This window comes from Excalfactoria chinensis, chromosome 1, assembly GCF_039878825.1.
Source record: "Excalfactoria chinensis isolate bCotChi1 chromosome 1, bCotChi1.hap2, whole genome shotgun sequence".
NCBI lineage: Eukaryota > Metazoa > Chordata > Aves > Galliformes > Phasianidae > Excalfactoria > Excalfactoria chinensis.
Genome location: NC_092825.1, coordinates 31,232,840 through 31,247,784, shown reverse-complemented (window position 1 = coordinate 31,247,784; position 14,945 = coordinate 31,232,840). Strand labels below are relative to the sequence as shown.

General features: G+C 37.8%; 1 protein-coding gene across 3 annotated transcripts in view; it reads right to left on the bottom strand.

The window, feature by feature from the left end:
* Positions 1 to 14,945, bottom strand: part of MON2 (MON2 homolog, regulator of endosome-to-Golgi trafficking) — a 73,374-nt gene that overhangs the window by 50,280 nt on the left and 8,149 nt on the right. For 2 of the 3 annotated variants that reach the window (XM_072361521.1, XM_072361522.1), the window contains exons 2-4: positions 6,606 to 6,669; positions 2,715 to 2,842; positions 1,900 to 2,031 (exon numbers count right to left, since the gene is read on the bottom strand). In XM_072361521.1, the coding sequence (XP_072217622.1) occupies positions 1,900 to 2,031; positions 2,715 to 2,842; positions 6,606 to 6,669 (324 nt within the window). Of the gene's footprint in view, positions 1 to 1,899; positions 2,032 to 2,714; positions 2,843 to 5,730; positions 5,748 to 6,605; positions 6,670 to 14,945 lie in introns of all 3 variants that reach the window. The other variant, XM_072361523.1, reaches the window with a different exon arrangement.

Below are 14,945 nucleotides of genomic sequence, written 5' to 3'. Positions count from 1 at the left end.
ATGAATTTTGAAGATTAACATCTGTATATGTGGTAAAACCTGTATTTCTTGCTCTTCTACCTTTATTTTGTGTCCTTGCACTTGCATGAACTTCAGCCGCACCCAGGTATGGTGCCATACGCTGCCATACAAGATTCAGAATTGTCTTTTACTTGCTTTTTTTTTTGGTGTGAATTACCTGTGGACTCCATTTAGATTATGCATTACATCATACACGTCTGGACTTTCAAAAGACGTTGCATGACTTGCAGGTTAATCTAACTGCAGTGTGTGTATTAAGGGCCTCTGCAAGAAGGTTTACCACTAATTTTCAGAGCCAGGCCGAAAGATGAATATTCAACACACATCTGCCTCAAACACATTTTCTCCATGAACTTTTCAACATGGAAAAAAAAACCCTTTCAAATAATTCTCCAAATATTCTTGTGGGGAAAAAGCAAACAAACCAATCCATTATTTTATTCATATTAATTAAGGCTTATATTTGGCTAACTGAGAAGCTCTAGTGATTCCAAGCCTCGGTTAAAAACATGAATTTTTACTGGATATTGCTATGTCAAAAATATTCTTTTTCTTGTCTCTCTCAGAGCCTGCCCCAAACTGACTACATAGTTCTAAAATACACTAGTTTTCAATTTGCTGTAAGCGATTTGTTAACTGTACAGCAATTAGATTTTCTAGTAATTGTGCTATGCAAACATTTGCCTCCCTCTACAGCCTAAATTCAATCTTGATAGTATAACATTATTGCACACTGCTTCAGAACATCTGCTACCGAGAATCCTACACTATAAAGGAGAAACATTTTCTTCAAAAAACATTCCTTTGCCTTAGAATACAGCATCTAATATGGAAAATGAGCATCATGTGGAATAAAGAAACAAGTTGGTGATGTAGAGTCTTTGTCACAGTGTGAATGTTCAAGACAAAATGAACAGACTGGCAAACCCTTCAATCCTCAGTGACTTTCCTTCCTTCCATTTATACATTTTCCCATTATCTTTCTGCCTTCGGCAGACCTTTATAACCTAGTTTTCATTTCATGTTTTTCCTTTCCTTACTTAAATAGATTAATAACACCTTTAATATCTACTCATCTAACTTCCTGGGAAGCTATTTCTCCAAAATCTGAAGAAAAACTCTAATCCATTCATCAGAACAGAACACCTTAAAAATATTCTTGAATTCCGTTCCCTCAAGGAAACACAAAACCCTCTTATATTAAACCAGTACATGGAAAGCAAAGAATAACAAAGATGGAAATTTGCAATGATCTGTAAAAAAAAATTCCTTACGTTAAAAAAAGAATACGTATATAGAATCAACAAAAGGAAATTCATAATTTGCAGATGGGTAGCCTGTGTAGCTTCTCATCTTATAAATGACAGATATAACGAGATCAGAATACTTGTTTTTTTGTTGTTTCATCTGAAACATAATATCCAAAGCAGTACATGTTTAAAACTGTACCATAAAATTATTTCAGTTCTGACTGAAAAAGCAATAATTGCACTACTTAAGTGATAGATTAAAGGTAGGGTGGGGGGCAGCTTCTAATCTTTGCTGCATTATTAGCTTAAGCTGTGCTATGTGCATTTATTTCAGTTTGAACACATAGAAGACAAATTTAGTAAACCAGAAGAATAAGCATTAGCCCAGTGCTTTTTATTTAATGTTCCCATTAGGTTAGGAATTTGTACCGTAGAGGAATTAAAAGAGTAAAAAGGAAGATAAAAGAAATCCCATTTTCAAGGTTCAGTATAAAACCAATTAAGATTCAAAAGAGTCAAGATATCTCCCTCTTCTTCCATTGTTTCCAAAAGCTTTATACATAAAATTTCTTTCCGTTTTTCCTCTTGGATATTATGACTACTACAATCGGCACTAAGATATACTTACCTTGGATAGTGCTTCATCATGCACAACTGTATTGGTTGTTAAAAGAACAAGAACTGTCTGAAGCAATTTAAGCTCTTCAAGACTATTTTCCATGAGTTGCCAAAGCATGTTTATAATGTTTCCTGCTGCAGCCTACAAAAATAAATAAATAAATAAATAAATAAAAAATTTTGTGCCAATAATTATGATGTTTATATATCATTGATAGCATGTGTACACCTGTCAGAATAGCACTTTCATAATTGTATGTTACTGAATACCACAGAAATCTCTTAATGTGCAGTCCAAACTCAAGTGGGTTCTTTAATTTATGTCAGAGAAATAACAGTATAATTTTACACTATGAAAGCACAAATATATTTTGGCTATATTATTTTCACCAACTTCTTAACACACTTAATGGCAGTACCGTGTCACTTAATGTTACAATAAATGTGTATACACTTATTTTATTTTTAAAATAACATGCAACAAACACTATATATAGTACCATCATATAGAATAAATTCTGTGGATATAGACTTAACCAGGTTTATCAATGACTGTTCCTGTGCTATAAGAAAGCAGACTAGAAGTGCTTTCTTTGAATGTTCACCAATTCCTTCTAGAAGTGACTATCTTTCTCCACTTTTATTTTTTCTAATGATGGGAAATGCTTTCTTTTAAATTACATTTTTAAATCAAAATGAGCAGTATATTCTGCTAACTATGTTCAGTGTAATGTAAAGAGCCTCCTAAAAAAAATACACATTCAGTTAGGGGTCTGTGCTACTCACATTGAAACACTTAGGAATTCATGTAAAGGTTGATCTTACCTCTGAAACAACTTCATGGGACATGAGTCTTTGTATGGCTGCTAGACACAGCTGAGTGATCTTTGGTTCCTTTGTTCCACAACCCATGAGAAAAGGCTGAACTACCTCTGAGCTGTTCTCTTTCAGTGCTTTTGAAAAGAGACATGGAAACAGCCAATTTTTAATCCTTTGAAGAATACAATGCAAAATCTGTTAATCATAGCTATTAAGAAAATTTAATCTCCAGTCTTGGAAATCTGGGAGTTAGTTCTGTACCACAGGGAAAAGACAAATGAAGAAAGACAACGGGCTGCCAAGGCATGCCTCTGTAACCACAGTTAATGCTCTAATTCCAAGTATCTTTTCTCCTTCTTCAATACTTAGTCTTTGAGCAATTTTCCAAATCCAAAACATCTACTTAGAGCCCATTTGGTTTGTTACAAACTGTAAGATTCTGCCTACCCAAAAGCTCTTTCTGTCTGCACACTGCAGAGCACTCTCTTTCCAGGATCCTTTTCCTTCTGTATCACTTCAGAACTGTACTCAAAAGCAACTTGGAATGAAGGGGAAGAGCAAAATGCCATCAACAAAACAGCTGGAGAATCCTGGACACGTGTTCTGGATACATACACCTGGCTGGGAATTTTTCAACCAGTGTTTTAATGTGAACAGGTAGCTTCTTAAAGACAACTATTTTCATGAAAACTACAATTTTCAGGAACTTTTTTTTTTTCTTTAAAGGAGACAAAACTTCACGATTTATGCAACATAACACACTGACATTTTAACAAATATTTTCCCCATAAGAGCAATTCTAGAAATATGAGATTAGCTTCATCAAATTAAAAAAGAAAATATTTATTTAAGGTTGAAGCAAAGCACGCTCGGACCAACAAGTGCTCATGTAAAAATGTAAAGTTTATCAATTTTATAATCTTTTATTAAAGAATTTGAAGCTTGACCATCCATGAAGGTCTATTATTAAGTATCACTATAAACGCTTTGAAAAGAGGCACAAACATCGAGGTAAAACTACAAAAATGTATTTTAATGACATTTTAAAGTGAAGCACACGACTGATAAGATTCTTCAAAAAGAACAGGATACAATAAGCACCAATTTTCATAAGATAGTAGCTTGTACGGGATAATACTGACACATAGGCAGTCCAAGTCAGCCACTTTGTGTGCAGTTGAAAGAGGCTGATCTTGTATCAAATGCCTCACCAAAAATAATAAAGTGTCAGCATAAATGTGAATGAAGATGTAATTTTAAGCATTTGTCAGCATGAAAAAATGGCTGTCTACCTATGACAAAGCCAACAGAGCTCACTGACAAGTGGACACAAATGCTTCTTTACTCATACAAATTTCTGATTCACCAACAAATTCAAACCATCAAGCAGAAAGAAGAAATATTTATTTAAAAAAGATAACATAAAATACCTAAGATTCATGACAGAGTTATGAATGGCAAAACTCCTTGGGATTTAACAGTAAATACAGAGATTAAATAAAACCAACGTTTTCTACGGTATTTTTTCTTTAATCCACTAAAAATCAATTTCACAACAGGACCTGTAAAAGTACTTTTACTTTATGAAGTTGCAATAAACATCTGCTAGATCTAGTTTGGTACCAACTACTATGTGAGTTCCAGTCTTAAAATACACAAAAATGTTCTTACATCCAGCTGTGCTTCCATTTTGCCATACCAAAAATACTTAGGAATTTATCTGAAAAGACATCTATCAAAATGAACCACATCAAAAAAGAAATTTAGGGAAAATAAGGCTACTTCACCCCATCAGCAAGACCGTCGTCTTTTAAAAAGAATTTCTAAAGCGAAAGCATGAATTATCTAAAAACAGAACATCTCAGAGCCACGTGGAAATAATTTCTCACATCTGTCTCCCATGCTATAAATCACAAGCTGACTTCTCCTTGGATTTACTCAAGTTCTCATAAATGAACTCCAAAGCACATGCAGACTGCCAAGAATGAAGATTCTGAAACTACCCAACTTTTTCCAAGAGAAAGAAACAAGTTACATCAGAAGCTTTTGGATTCCGGCAAGTTAAATGTATCACCAGACATAGCATTACTTCTGCATTATCACAGTACGTTTGTCATTTTAAAATTACATCTGTTTTCCTGATACTCACAATTCCATACAGTGTATAGCTTCAAGGAAACATCAGGTCAGCTTAATTTAAATAATCTGATATAGTTACCTATTTTACTGAATGCAAATATTGATAATAATAATATCCTAATGAAAATATATTTTTAGATTAAAAGAATGCCTGGTAGATGTTAATAAATCATCTAACAGTCAAAAATACTTCCTCCACTAGATTTCACAACTACAGCCGTCTTTTTCAGCTAATGTAAAAGTGCTAACTTCCTTCAAAATAATATTAAACACCAGGTGAGAGACAGCAGAGATCTGGATATTAACTTATCTACAAGATCAGGTTACAACTGCTTCTTCAAAAAATAAAAATAATAATAATAATAAAAAAATACAGGAGTCCGTAAAGAGTTGGGACTGTTTAAAGGTATTGCATTTAAATTAGTAGGATAATGTGCGGACACAATGTAAGTTACCCTTTGTTCCTCAATTTCTCAATGGGAAAAAAAAGTCATTACCCTGTTATCAAATTTAACTAATCAGAATAACTTGGAGGGCTTTCTGTTTTTTCAAACCTCATAGAAACAAGCCTGTGCAGTTTTGTTTTGATGAACGAAACAAATTCTAGCTACATTCTTGTATAAGCCTTACAAATGGAAACTAATAAGAAAAACACAACCAACAATCAGAAGGTGTTCCCTCAGAAAGGTAAAGGACTGCCCATCCGTGCCTTAAACTAATGATTCTTCACATCTTCTCACTTTGAAATGGAGATTAAAAACAGTTTTCTAAAGTGTAAAGATCTTTATACAGTAACAAGTCAAAGAATGTTGCTAGCTTCCCAAATGGCCAACTGAAGGTTTTTCTTGTTCATTTGTGTGTTTTGACGCATAGCTGACATTACCTGGCATAGTTTTTCCACTTATGTCAGCATTCATGACAGCAGTAAAAACAAAGAAAATAAACAAATAAAAAAGAGGCATTAAAGTGAAATACTGAGGGATGGGACTGCTATTTCAAATACTTCTAGAAAGTGCCTCCTTAACAACATCTGATTTGCATACCTCAAAATAAGACGTAATTTTGCATCTACTTCATTTGGACCTTTCAAATAATTGAGCACTGTAAAGAAGTTTGACTACAGCTGGGGCAGACACTCAAGCATTAACACAGGCACATTCAAATCTGGCCAAAGATTTTACCAGCAATTGCTTAGAAGCCATCAATTTACATGCTATTTAATACAGCTGAGGAAAGTCAGAGATAACTGCTTTAAGCACTTACAAAGCTGCAACTCACAAAATATCTCCTGTCCCTCAAGGCAATGGTACATCTTAAATTGAATGACCTTGTCTTTCAATAAGATGGATTTTTGCCTGCCAGGTACAAGTCTCCAAAGGCTACACTCTCACAGTAAACACACAGATGAGGATCCGCAGAACTCCACACAGAGCACTCAACAACAGCTGTGGCAGTGAATAAGACATGGTGAATGTAAAGCTCAATCATTCCATATTTTTCTAAGTGGATGATTACTTCTTAGAACAGTCACTGAAAATGGAGACCTTGCTCAGGCAGCATTAATTTAGCATGAGCATGATACAGAAGTAGAATTTCTCAGTATTCCTGGATTTTTTTGCTAGGTACCTACAAATACAGTATCACTGATACTGCACGCACTAAAAGGCATTTAGGATTATTGCACATATCCAAGACGTATATTTAACATTTTGATCAACAACACAAGCTTGTTTTTCCCAGTGCACTGCAAATAATTACCTGCCAAAATATCAGTGTTCCGTGCAGCTATTGTTTTCACTTTTATTATTCCTGATTCAGCAGCCTGTAGAAGGAAAATAAGTAGTTTAGATGCTGTTGCATACATCAATATCTGCAAAGAAATAAACATATCTAAGATAAATAAAATTGTACAGTCTTGGAGAAAAGGAAATTGCAGCATTTTCAGTAAGCAGAGTTAACAGAAAGGGGTATATTTGATAGTTCTGATTTTCAGAAGGCAGTTTAGTTTACATTGTATAATTTTTCAGTCTTATGAACGCAAGGAAACATCACTAGCAAGCAAAAAAAACTGGCAAGCAGTTTGTGTACATCCTCTACCTGTGAAACAACTCACGTGGTATATGATAACTCGTCACATTCATCAGGTTGAAATGCTGAAGGAACTGAATATTAGTAACAGTATCAATGTTTAACACATAACACTTGAGCAATTAAATCCAGTTAATAACTGATGTGGTACACAGCACTTCAGTTCTATCACCGTTCCTCAAGTCAGGCAGTAGCATTTTCAGTTTGCAAGCTAACACTTCTACTAATATTTTTGGAACAAAATCTAATTTCTCATGCCATTTGTATTCTGGATTTCCTGTACAAATTAACTGCATGCAAGCTCTAAAAGCCTTCCGTTCCCAGCAGTACCCACAGCATTCCCCAACATGCCACCCTGCTGACATCAATGTCCCCTGATCCCCATGAGCAGCACAGGCGTGCACCTTGCCACCCATCGCTCCCATGCCAGCAGCCCGAGAGATGCTCAGGGGCCAGCAATTGAGCAGGGATACCATGAATCACTACAAGGGCCCAACTCTCACATAATCATCCGGCATAAATCACCAGTTGTGTTTTCTAATGCAGTGAAGTCAAACTGAACATTTCATATAGACACTTTATCTTTCAAAACTAAAATTACTGGCAAGTTCTGTGTAAAAAAAATAAATGCAAAATACGCTGCAAATGGCTCCTTTCCAGTTTTTAAACTTATTAATATCTCACAAACCTCCGGATACAATTAAAGAAATCTCCATAAAACACTGTACAACAAAATAAACTTCACAGTTTCTCCCAAGCAACAAAAAACATGTTCCTTTTCTGCTGAGTTTGGAAGTATACGTGCCCCTTTTAATTCTGTTCCACATTTCTATGTACTTTACCCACTAAGCCTTCCCACATCTCCTTGGATTTAACATTCCTGCTCAGAGAACTGTGCTGTCACTGTATGGCACCAACCAGACAAGCAGCCAGTCTGTGCTGGCAGCAACATAGAAGTGACAGCACGTAGCTCTGACAAAGAGAACCATTTCCCCTCCATCTGAACCCTATTCCAACAAGATTTCCCAGAAAGACAAGACAAAGATGACTGCATAATTAAACTATTTGATTTTGAATTTAATATTTGATGAAGGTTGTTTCTCAAAATAGCTCAATTTCAAAAAATGAAACTTAAAATTTCCATGCTTTTTGTTTGTTTCCCAACGTATGCATAGGAAGATTCCACGCAGCCTCACCATCATTTGAATACACCTGCGAAATGCTGGGGAATTACACCAGCCTTGCTGAACAGTGTTTGCACATGAAAAATATTTATAGAGTAACATCAACATTGCCTAAACTAACATACAGCAGGGTCAAATGAGCTCAGGGAAACATGCAAATATATGTTCTGTATAACTGAACTGAGCAGTGCCAAATGCAGTTTCATTTATTTTAATTACATTAACTTAAAACTTAAGATGGTGCAACATGTTCAATCGACCCTTGTTCCACTTCAGTTATAAGTCCTCAGCCAATGAGGAGGGGTCTTGTCACAACAAATTGTACCTATTCATTAATACGAAGGATTTGTCACAGTCCAACTTCAATTACCTTCAAACTAAGCCTCATCACATCAACAGGCAATTACTTTCTTACTCGCCAGTAGTGACAAACTCCCTCTGAATCAAAGAAATAATAATGCCCACATGCATGACATTCCTACATGCTTCACAGTTTGCACAAAGAAAAACAGTATTTACAACATGATGTCTCCCTTTTAGTTGTCTGCTATCTTTACATAAAATAGCACAGATTCTTTTTAAAGTGATATAAGACAAACCAACAGCTACTAAAGCTTTGACTGTTCTACCACTCTGAACACAGAAGTTCTTCTTCACAAGACGTGGGAATCTCTGTAATTATCCACACTATAGTTTGTTCTCCAACTTCTACTAAAATTACAAATCAAATTGGTTACAATTAAAAATTAACTATTAAAGAAAACAGTAACAACAAAACACCATATTCCCCTATAAACATAAAACATAGGATCATAGAATTGTTCAAGTTGGAAAAGTCCTTAAAGATCACTGAGTCCAACCACAACCCAACCATACTACCCTAACTAACAACCCTCTGCTAAATCACATCCCTGAGTACCACATCCAAACAGCTTTTAAACACATCCAGGGATGGTGACTCAACCACCTCCCTGGGGAGCCTATTCCAGTGCTTAACTAACCCTTTCTGTAAAGTTTTTCCTGATATCCAAACTAAACCTCTCCTGGCGCAACTTGAGGCCATTTCCCCTTGTCCTGTCACCTGTCACCAGTGAGAAGAGACCAACCCCACTCTCACTGTAAGACCTTTCAGATATTGGAAGAGAGCAATAAAGTTTCCCCTCAGCCTCCTTTTCCCCAGACTAAACAGCCCCAGTTCCTTCAGTCTCTCCTCATAGGGCATATTGTCCAAGCCCTTCACAAGCCTTGCTGCCCTTCTTTGGACCTGCTCCAGCACCTCAGTGTCCTTTATCCTCAATCACTTATTCACAAAAAAGGACTTCAATTGAAAAAGCAGACAATAGAAAAAATGAGGATACAAACAGTTACCTGGCTACTCTACAGACATCAGTATAAAAGTAAACTTGGATAGGCTTAGTTTAGATTGGCAAATAGTAATCATAAATATTAAACTCGCAAATTTACACCAATGTGAACATTACTACAGCACTCTAGAGGTCACTGCCCCATTAGAAAGGGATATTTTAATAAAGAATATTACAACGCTGACCAAGCGTATGGCCAGGTATAAATACAGTAATTTACTTTCATATAAATATAATGCACCTGTTTTAAGCGGTCACCAATTGTAAAAGCAGCATTATACAAGTTTCCATTAGCATCACAACTAACTGTAGTCTCAAAGAAGCAAATATATAGAATTCCTGTACCATAACAAAGCTCAAGTGTACCTGAAACCTTCACTCAATTACATTTTCTATTCTACTACTCTAACATCTGTGAAATGAACTGAAATAAAGTGCCTCAAGCACACCTTGTCGCTATTGTGTTTTGTTTCATGTTTCTGCTGCAGTAACTGTAGCATTCAGTTTTGGCAAGAGAAACACTGATGAAAAACAGAAATGGGCTCTCAGTTACAGCGTATATTCAAATCAATTTCATCTGGATACTCCAATTTGCTTCTCTTCAAACAGTCTATAATCTCACAGCAAAATCCAGAAGGACCCTCTGGGCTCGAGCACTCACCCCACCATCACTTTGCTTCCCTACAACTTGCCACATGTTCGTTGCTCAGGCAGAACCTCACCTTGAAGCCAACTCACACTGAGGTTCTCTGCACAAGACAGGCCAGGCAGTGGGAATCTGCAGGGACTTTAAACCCAGCTTTAGGTGTTCCTCAGATCCCAAACACTTCCCCTCCAGCCCTCTATTCAAACCAAAGGCACCAGCCAGGTGACAGACAACCAACTTCTGCTTCGCACCCTGCTAACACCAAGCAAGGGCTAACATACCTTCAGGAAGGTCAACAACCACGTAACATTCCATTCCCAATTTGCCATTTCTCCACATAAAATACACAGACTACAAAGATCTATAACTCATAAATACTAGTTAATATTGGAACTGTTAAATATGCAATTCTACTGGCTGCCCTTGAGGATGATGAAATGGGAAGCCACCAGTACCCGCAGCCCAGTGACAGCTGACCTGATGTGTGGCAGTTTTGCAAATCATTAGGGACTCTGTGCAAGTTTTCAGACCTAATTGAAGTAGATCAGTCTCCGATATCAAAGTATCACAGAATCAAAGAATGGCCTGGGTTGAAAAGGACCACATTGGCCAACGCCTTTCAACACCCCTGCTGTGTGCAGGGTCACCAATCACCAGACCAGGCTGCCCAGAGCCACATCCATCCTGGCCTTGAATACCTCCAGGATTGGGGCATCCACAGCCTCCTTGGGCAACCTGTTCCAGTGCATCACCACCCTCTGTGTGAAAAACTTCCCTCTAACATCTAACCTAAATCTCCCTCTGTCTCAGTTTAAAACCATTCCCCCTTGTCCTATCACTATCCACCCTCATAAACAGCCATTTCCCTACTGTTTATAAGCTCCCTTCAAGCACTGAAAGGCCACAATGAGGTCTCCTTGGAGCCTTCTCTTCTCCTAACTAAACAAGCCCAGTTCCCTCAACCTTTCCTCATAGCAGAGGTGCTCCAACCCTCTGATCATCTTAGCGGCCCCCCTGTGGACTCATTCTAAGAGTTCTGCATCTTTCAAGATGCCAGTATAGCCAATGTCACAATGTTAGTGTTACCTGGTAGTCCAAGCAAACAATGGCCATTAGGAATAATGGCACACAGTACACTTGAATACATAACCCTGAATTTATCTGGAATAGTGTCTTACTTCTCACAAGCAAAGACATCATAGAAGCCCAGCTGCAATGTGGCAATGTGTGTGTACAGACTGGGTGCCAGCAGGCAGCTGGCTTGAGAGCTGACAGCAGTCAGCTGCTTCACAGTGATCCCTGTGCTCTTCCCCAGGTGTCACTGTGAACGCGCTACCCTTCTTTCACTGATAAGCAGCACATTTAACAGCTCCTCCTGAGGAAAATAAGACACCCAATTATAACCCTGAACCCCTCTTTTATCAGCAGCCCCTTTCAGAAAGTGAAACAAACACTTCACTGTTTCAGCAATTCTTTAAATGTTTCAGAAGAGCTTTTTTAAGGTTTTAAAAAGGATGAACTTGTCCATCCTCAAAATAACTGGTGTCTCACCGTTACAAGCCAGCATTTCTTCTTTTCTTATTTAATTTTTCTTTCTTCTTCTAAACCAAAAACGACACACCTCCATAAAGATGATTAACGTAACAACCAAGCAGGTACTCATTTCAACTACGGATTGATTCCACTTCAAATATATTTTTATATGAGCTTACAATTGGACAGTATCGTTACAAAAAATAAAGCATTTCCACCATTAACACTGAATGACTTTGTGTTTCAATTATGTGCAAACTGCTATTTCCAGAGATATCAAACCTGATGGGAGGTTTGCTGCCCTTTCTCTGCAAGTTTTTGACTACCCTTTTCTGAAAACAAAAGCCTTCAGTACTTTCGGGAATGCTGGCCTGTGCTGGTACTTACATTGTATTGTTTGCAACCCTTTTACTGTGATTGGATGAGAGTAACATATATCATTTATGGTCACTTTCACATCTATTGTAAGGAAAAAAAAGAGTAATTTTTACTGTCTGTAACTATTTGCTTCTCCCCCTGAAACACTAACCCTACATCCAATAGATTAGCTAAGAGATTCTCCTGCCTAAAGTACTGTCTCAGTTCAATGTTATTGTGGCTTGCTTTGCAAAAGTACATTCTGAACAATTACTGCACTGCAAAACTATTATTTGGAAAAGGCACACCCACAAAAACTCACACAGTAAATCAGCATCATGAAAGCACTCAAGTGTACCACATCTGTGCAAAAAAGCACTGTACTTTCCTTCTGTATTTTTATCCTTCTCCTCGGGAGTACAATCCCTACTCAGACCCTTCTCTTTTATATATATTCATTCTATCTGTGATTTAAACTGGTGAAATGCTAGTTCTGATCTGACAGCACTGTGTACTCACAGGAAATTATTGTATTCAGTGATTTAATGTACTTGGATTAGAGCTTGCTCACATTCTCCTGCTTTGGAACAAAGTAACCAGCAGAGCCTCTGGAAATGCATTACTACCTGCAGAAGTAGATTCAGAGTATGTGAGCTCAGTACTTAAGCCAACCAGATACAAGCCTACAAACCACCACTGATCAGGTTCAAGGCAATGGAGGAAGGCTATTAGTGGACTAAAAAGAGGTAAGCACCAGGCACATCTCAAAGGAAACAAAGGACTAACACTCAGGCTTCCACACCAGCTGCTAGGAGGTTATGGGCCAAGTCCCCCAGCAAGCCATTTCTAGGCACAGGCAGGACAAGAAACTGACCAGGAACAACCAACACATGTTCAGCACAAGCCTTACCACTGCCTTCTACAGTGAGCTCATGGCCAGGTAATAGGAAAGCAGCACATGCTGTACACCTTGACTATAGCAAAGCCTCTGATACCATCCTCTGTAGTATAGTCTAAGGCCCCTTACAGTCAAATCAGTGAGGTGTGGATCAGCAGACAATAAGGTGAGTTGATGATTGGCTAGATTGTCAGCTCAAAGAATAATTACAGGTAGCGTGAAGTCCAGCTGGTGACAAGTTACTAATGTTTCTCTTCAGGGATGGGCAGTGGGGCTAACTGCATTTAACATCTTTACTAGCAGCACAGGTTATATCGTAAAGCCTACAGATAGATACCAAATTTGAGGTACTGCCCGATACACAGCTGGGTTTTTATTCAGAGGAACCCAAACAAGCTGGTAAGAAGCTCATGAGGTACAACACAAATTCCTGCACTTGTGATAATGGAGCCCCATACATCAGCAGAAGCCAGGGGCAGACTGACCAGAAAGCAGCTCTGATGCAGGGGACTGATGCACAACAAAAAGGAATGCAAGTCAGAGTGAGGGCTTACCAAAGGTGGCCAACAGTGGGCTGGGCTGTACTAGTACAAGTGTAACCAGCAAGCCAAGGGAAGGGAGTCTTAAGTCTTTTGCACACTGTACTCCAGCAACATTCTCACAAGAGTAGCTTCAGGCTCACTAGAGCAAAGCAGACACTGATGTGATGGAACAAAGCCAGAGGTCTACCAATACCATTAGGAGGGGTGATGAAAAGGGGTCGAGATGATGTGAAAGCTGCACTTGTTCACTAGGCTAAGAGGAGAGCTTGTTAATGCCTACAGCTATCTGATGGGAGGCCGCGGAGAAGGTGAACCTGGAGGCAATCACTGCTCATATGTATGTGCCATCCCAGAGTTATGTACAAAGAAAGCAGGGAAAACTGAAAGCAATAACTTTCTTTCAAGCCACTTCTAAAAATAACTCCTACATAGGTTTCTCAAACTAATTTTTCTGCCACACTATCTCAGCAATCACACTATAATAGCATTAGTTTTCCAAGAAACTGAATATTTAATATCAGTAAACCACTTCCACTATCATAAAACCTTCCATCCAAAAGCAGCAGCAGCTACATTTTTTCGGCTTTATGTTTGGAATTGGTGATTTATGTGAACTGCCAAACAGACCTATTTTAAAAAATAATAATAAAAGAAATATTATACTTCCCACTTCTAAAGTTCATTTTACTTTTATTTAGCATTTAAAGACAAGAAATTACAAACAGATGGTCAACATCTATTCAATACAAAACAGTTTTCCTGTTCACAGTTCACCTGAGATGCAAACAAAACTCATCTGCTTTTAATCTGTACCATTATCTACTAATACAGGAAATAATTAGTTCACATTTCTAACCCCAAGAAGAGGGACTATAGTTGAAGATATCAAATTCTTGCTGGACTTGTCTGTACTCAAGGACGGTGCCATTCCCAATTACAGGAGCTCCAATACTGAGGAAAAACAGTAGCACTAGCTGAACCTACCTCAGATTTTTTGGACCAATTCAAGATATGCTACTGCAGATTTTATTTTTTAATATGTTAAGAAGACAACAACAAAAAGATCATTTCCAGCTGCAGTATTTTCTCTGATGTTAGAAGTGCTATTTCACATGACTGGAGTCATTACTCCTCTGGTCCATAAACCTTCTGAAATGGGCTGCAAATACTGCAAGCTGACAGTTCAGAATCCTGAAGGTTAACGATCAATAATGCCACCAGAGGTGCCAGTTAATTGCTTTCGAGCTGATACCTCCGGAGGTACCTCACTTGACACAAATGTAGAGGTTAAGATAATGCAGTGCAAACATTTCATATCAAGAGTTTTCATTTGACAATCAGAACACTACAACTCAGCTGGAAAACCATCACATACAAATCAATAGAGCAAATCAGAATGAATAGCATTCGGCAATCCCGTACTGAAAAGCAATGGTACTGGCAGGACACAACCATCAAGACTTGATACAGAACAAACACAGCTGGT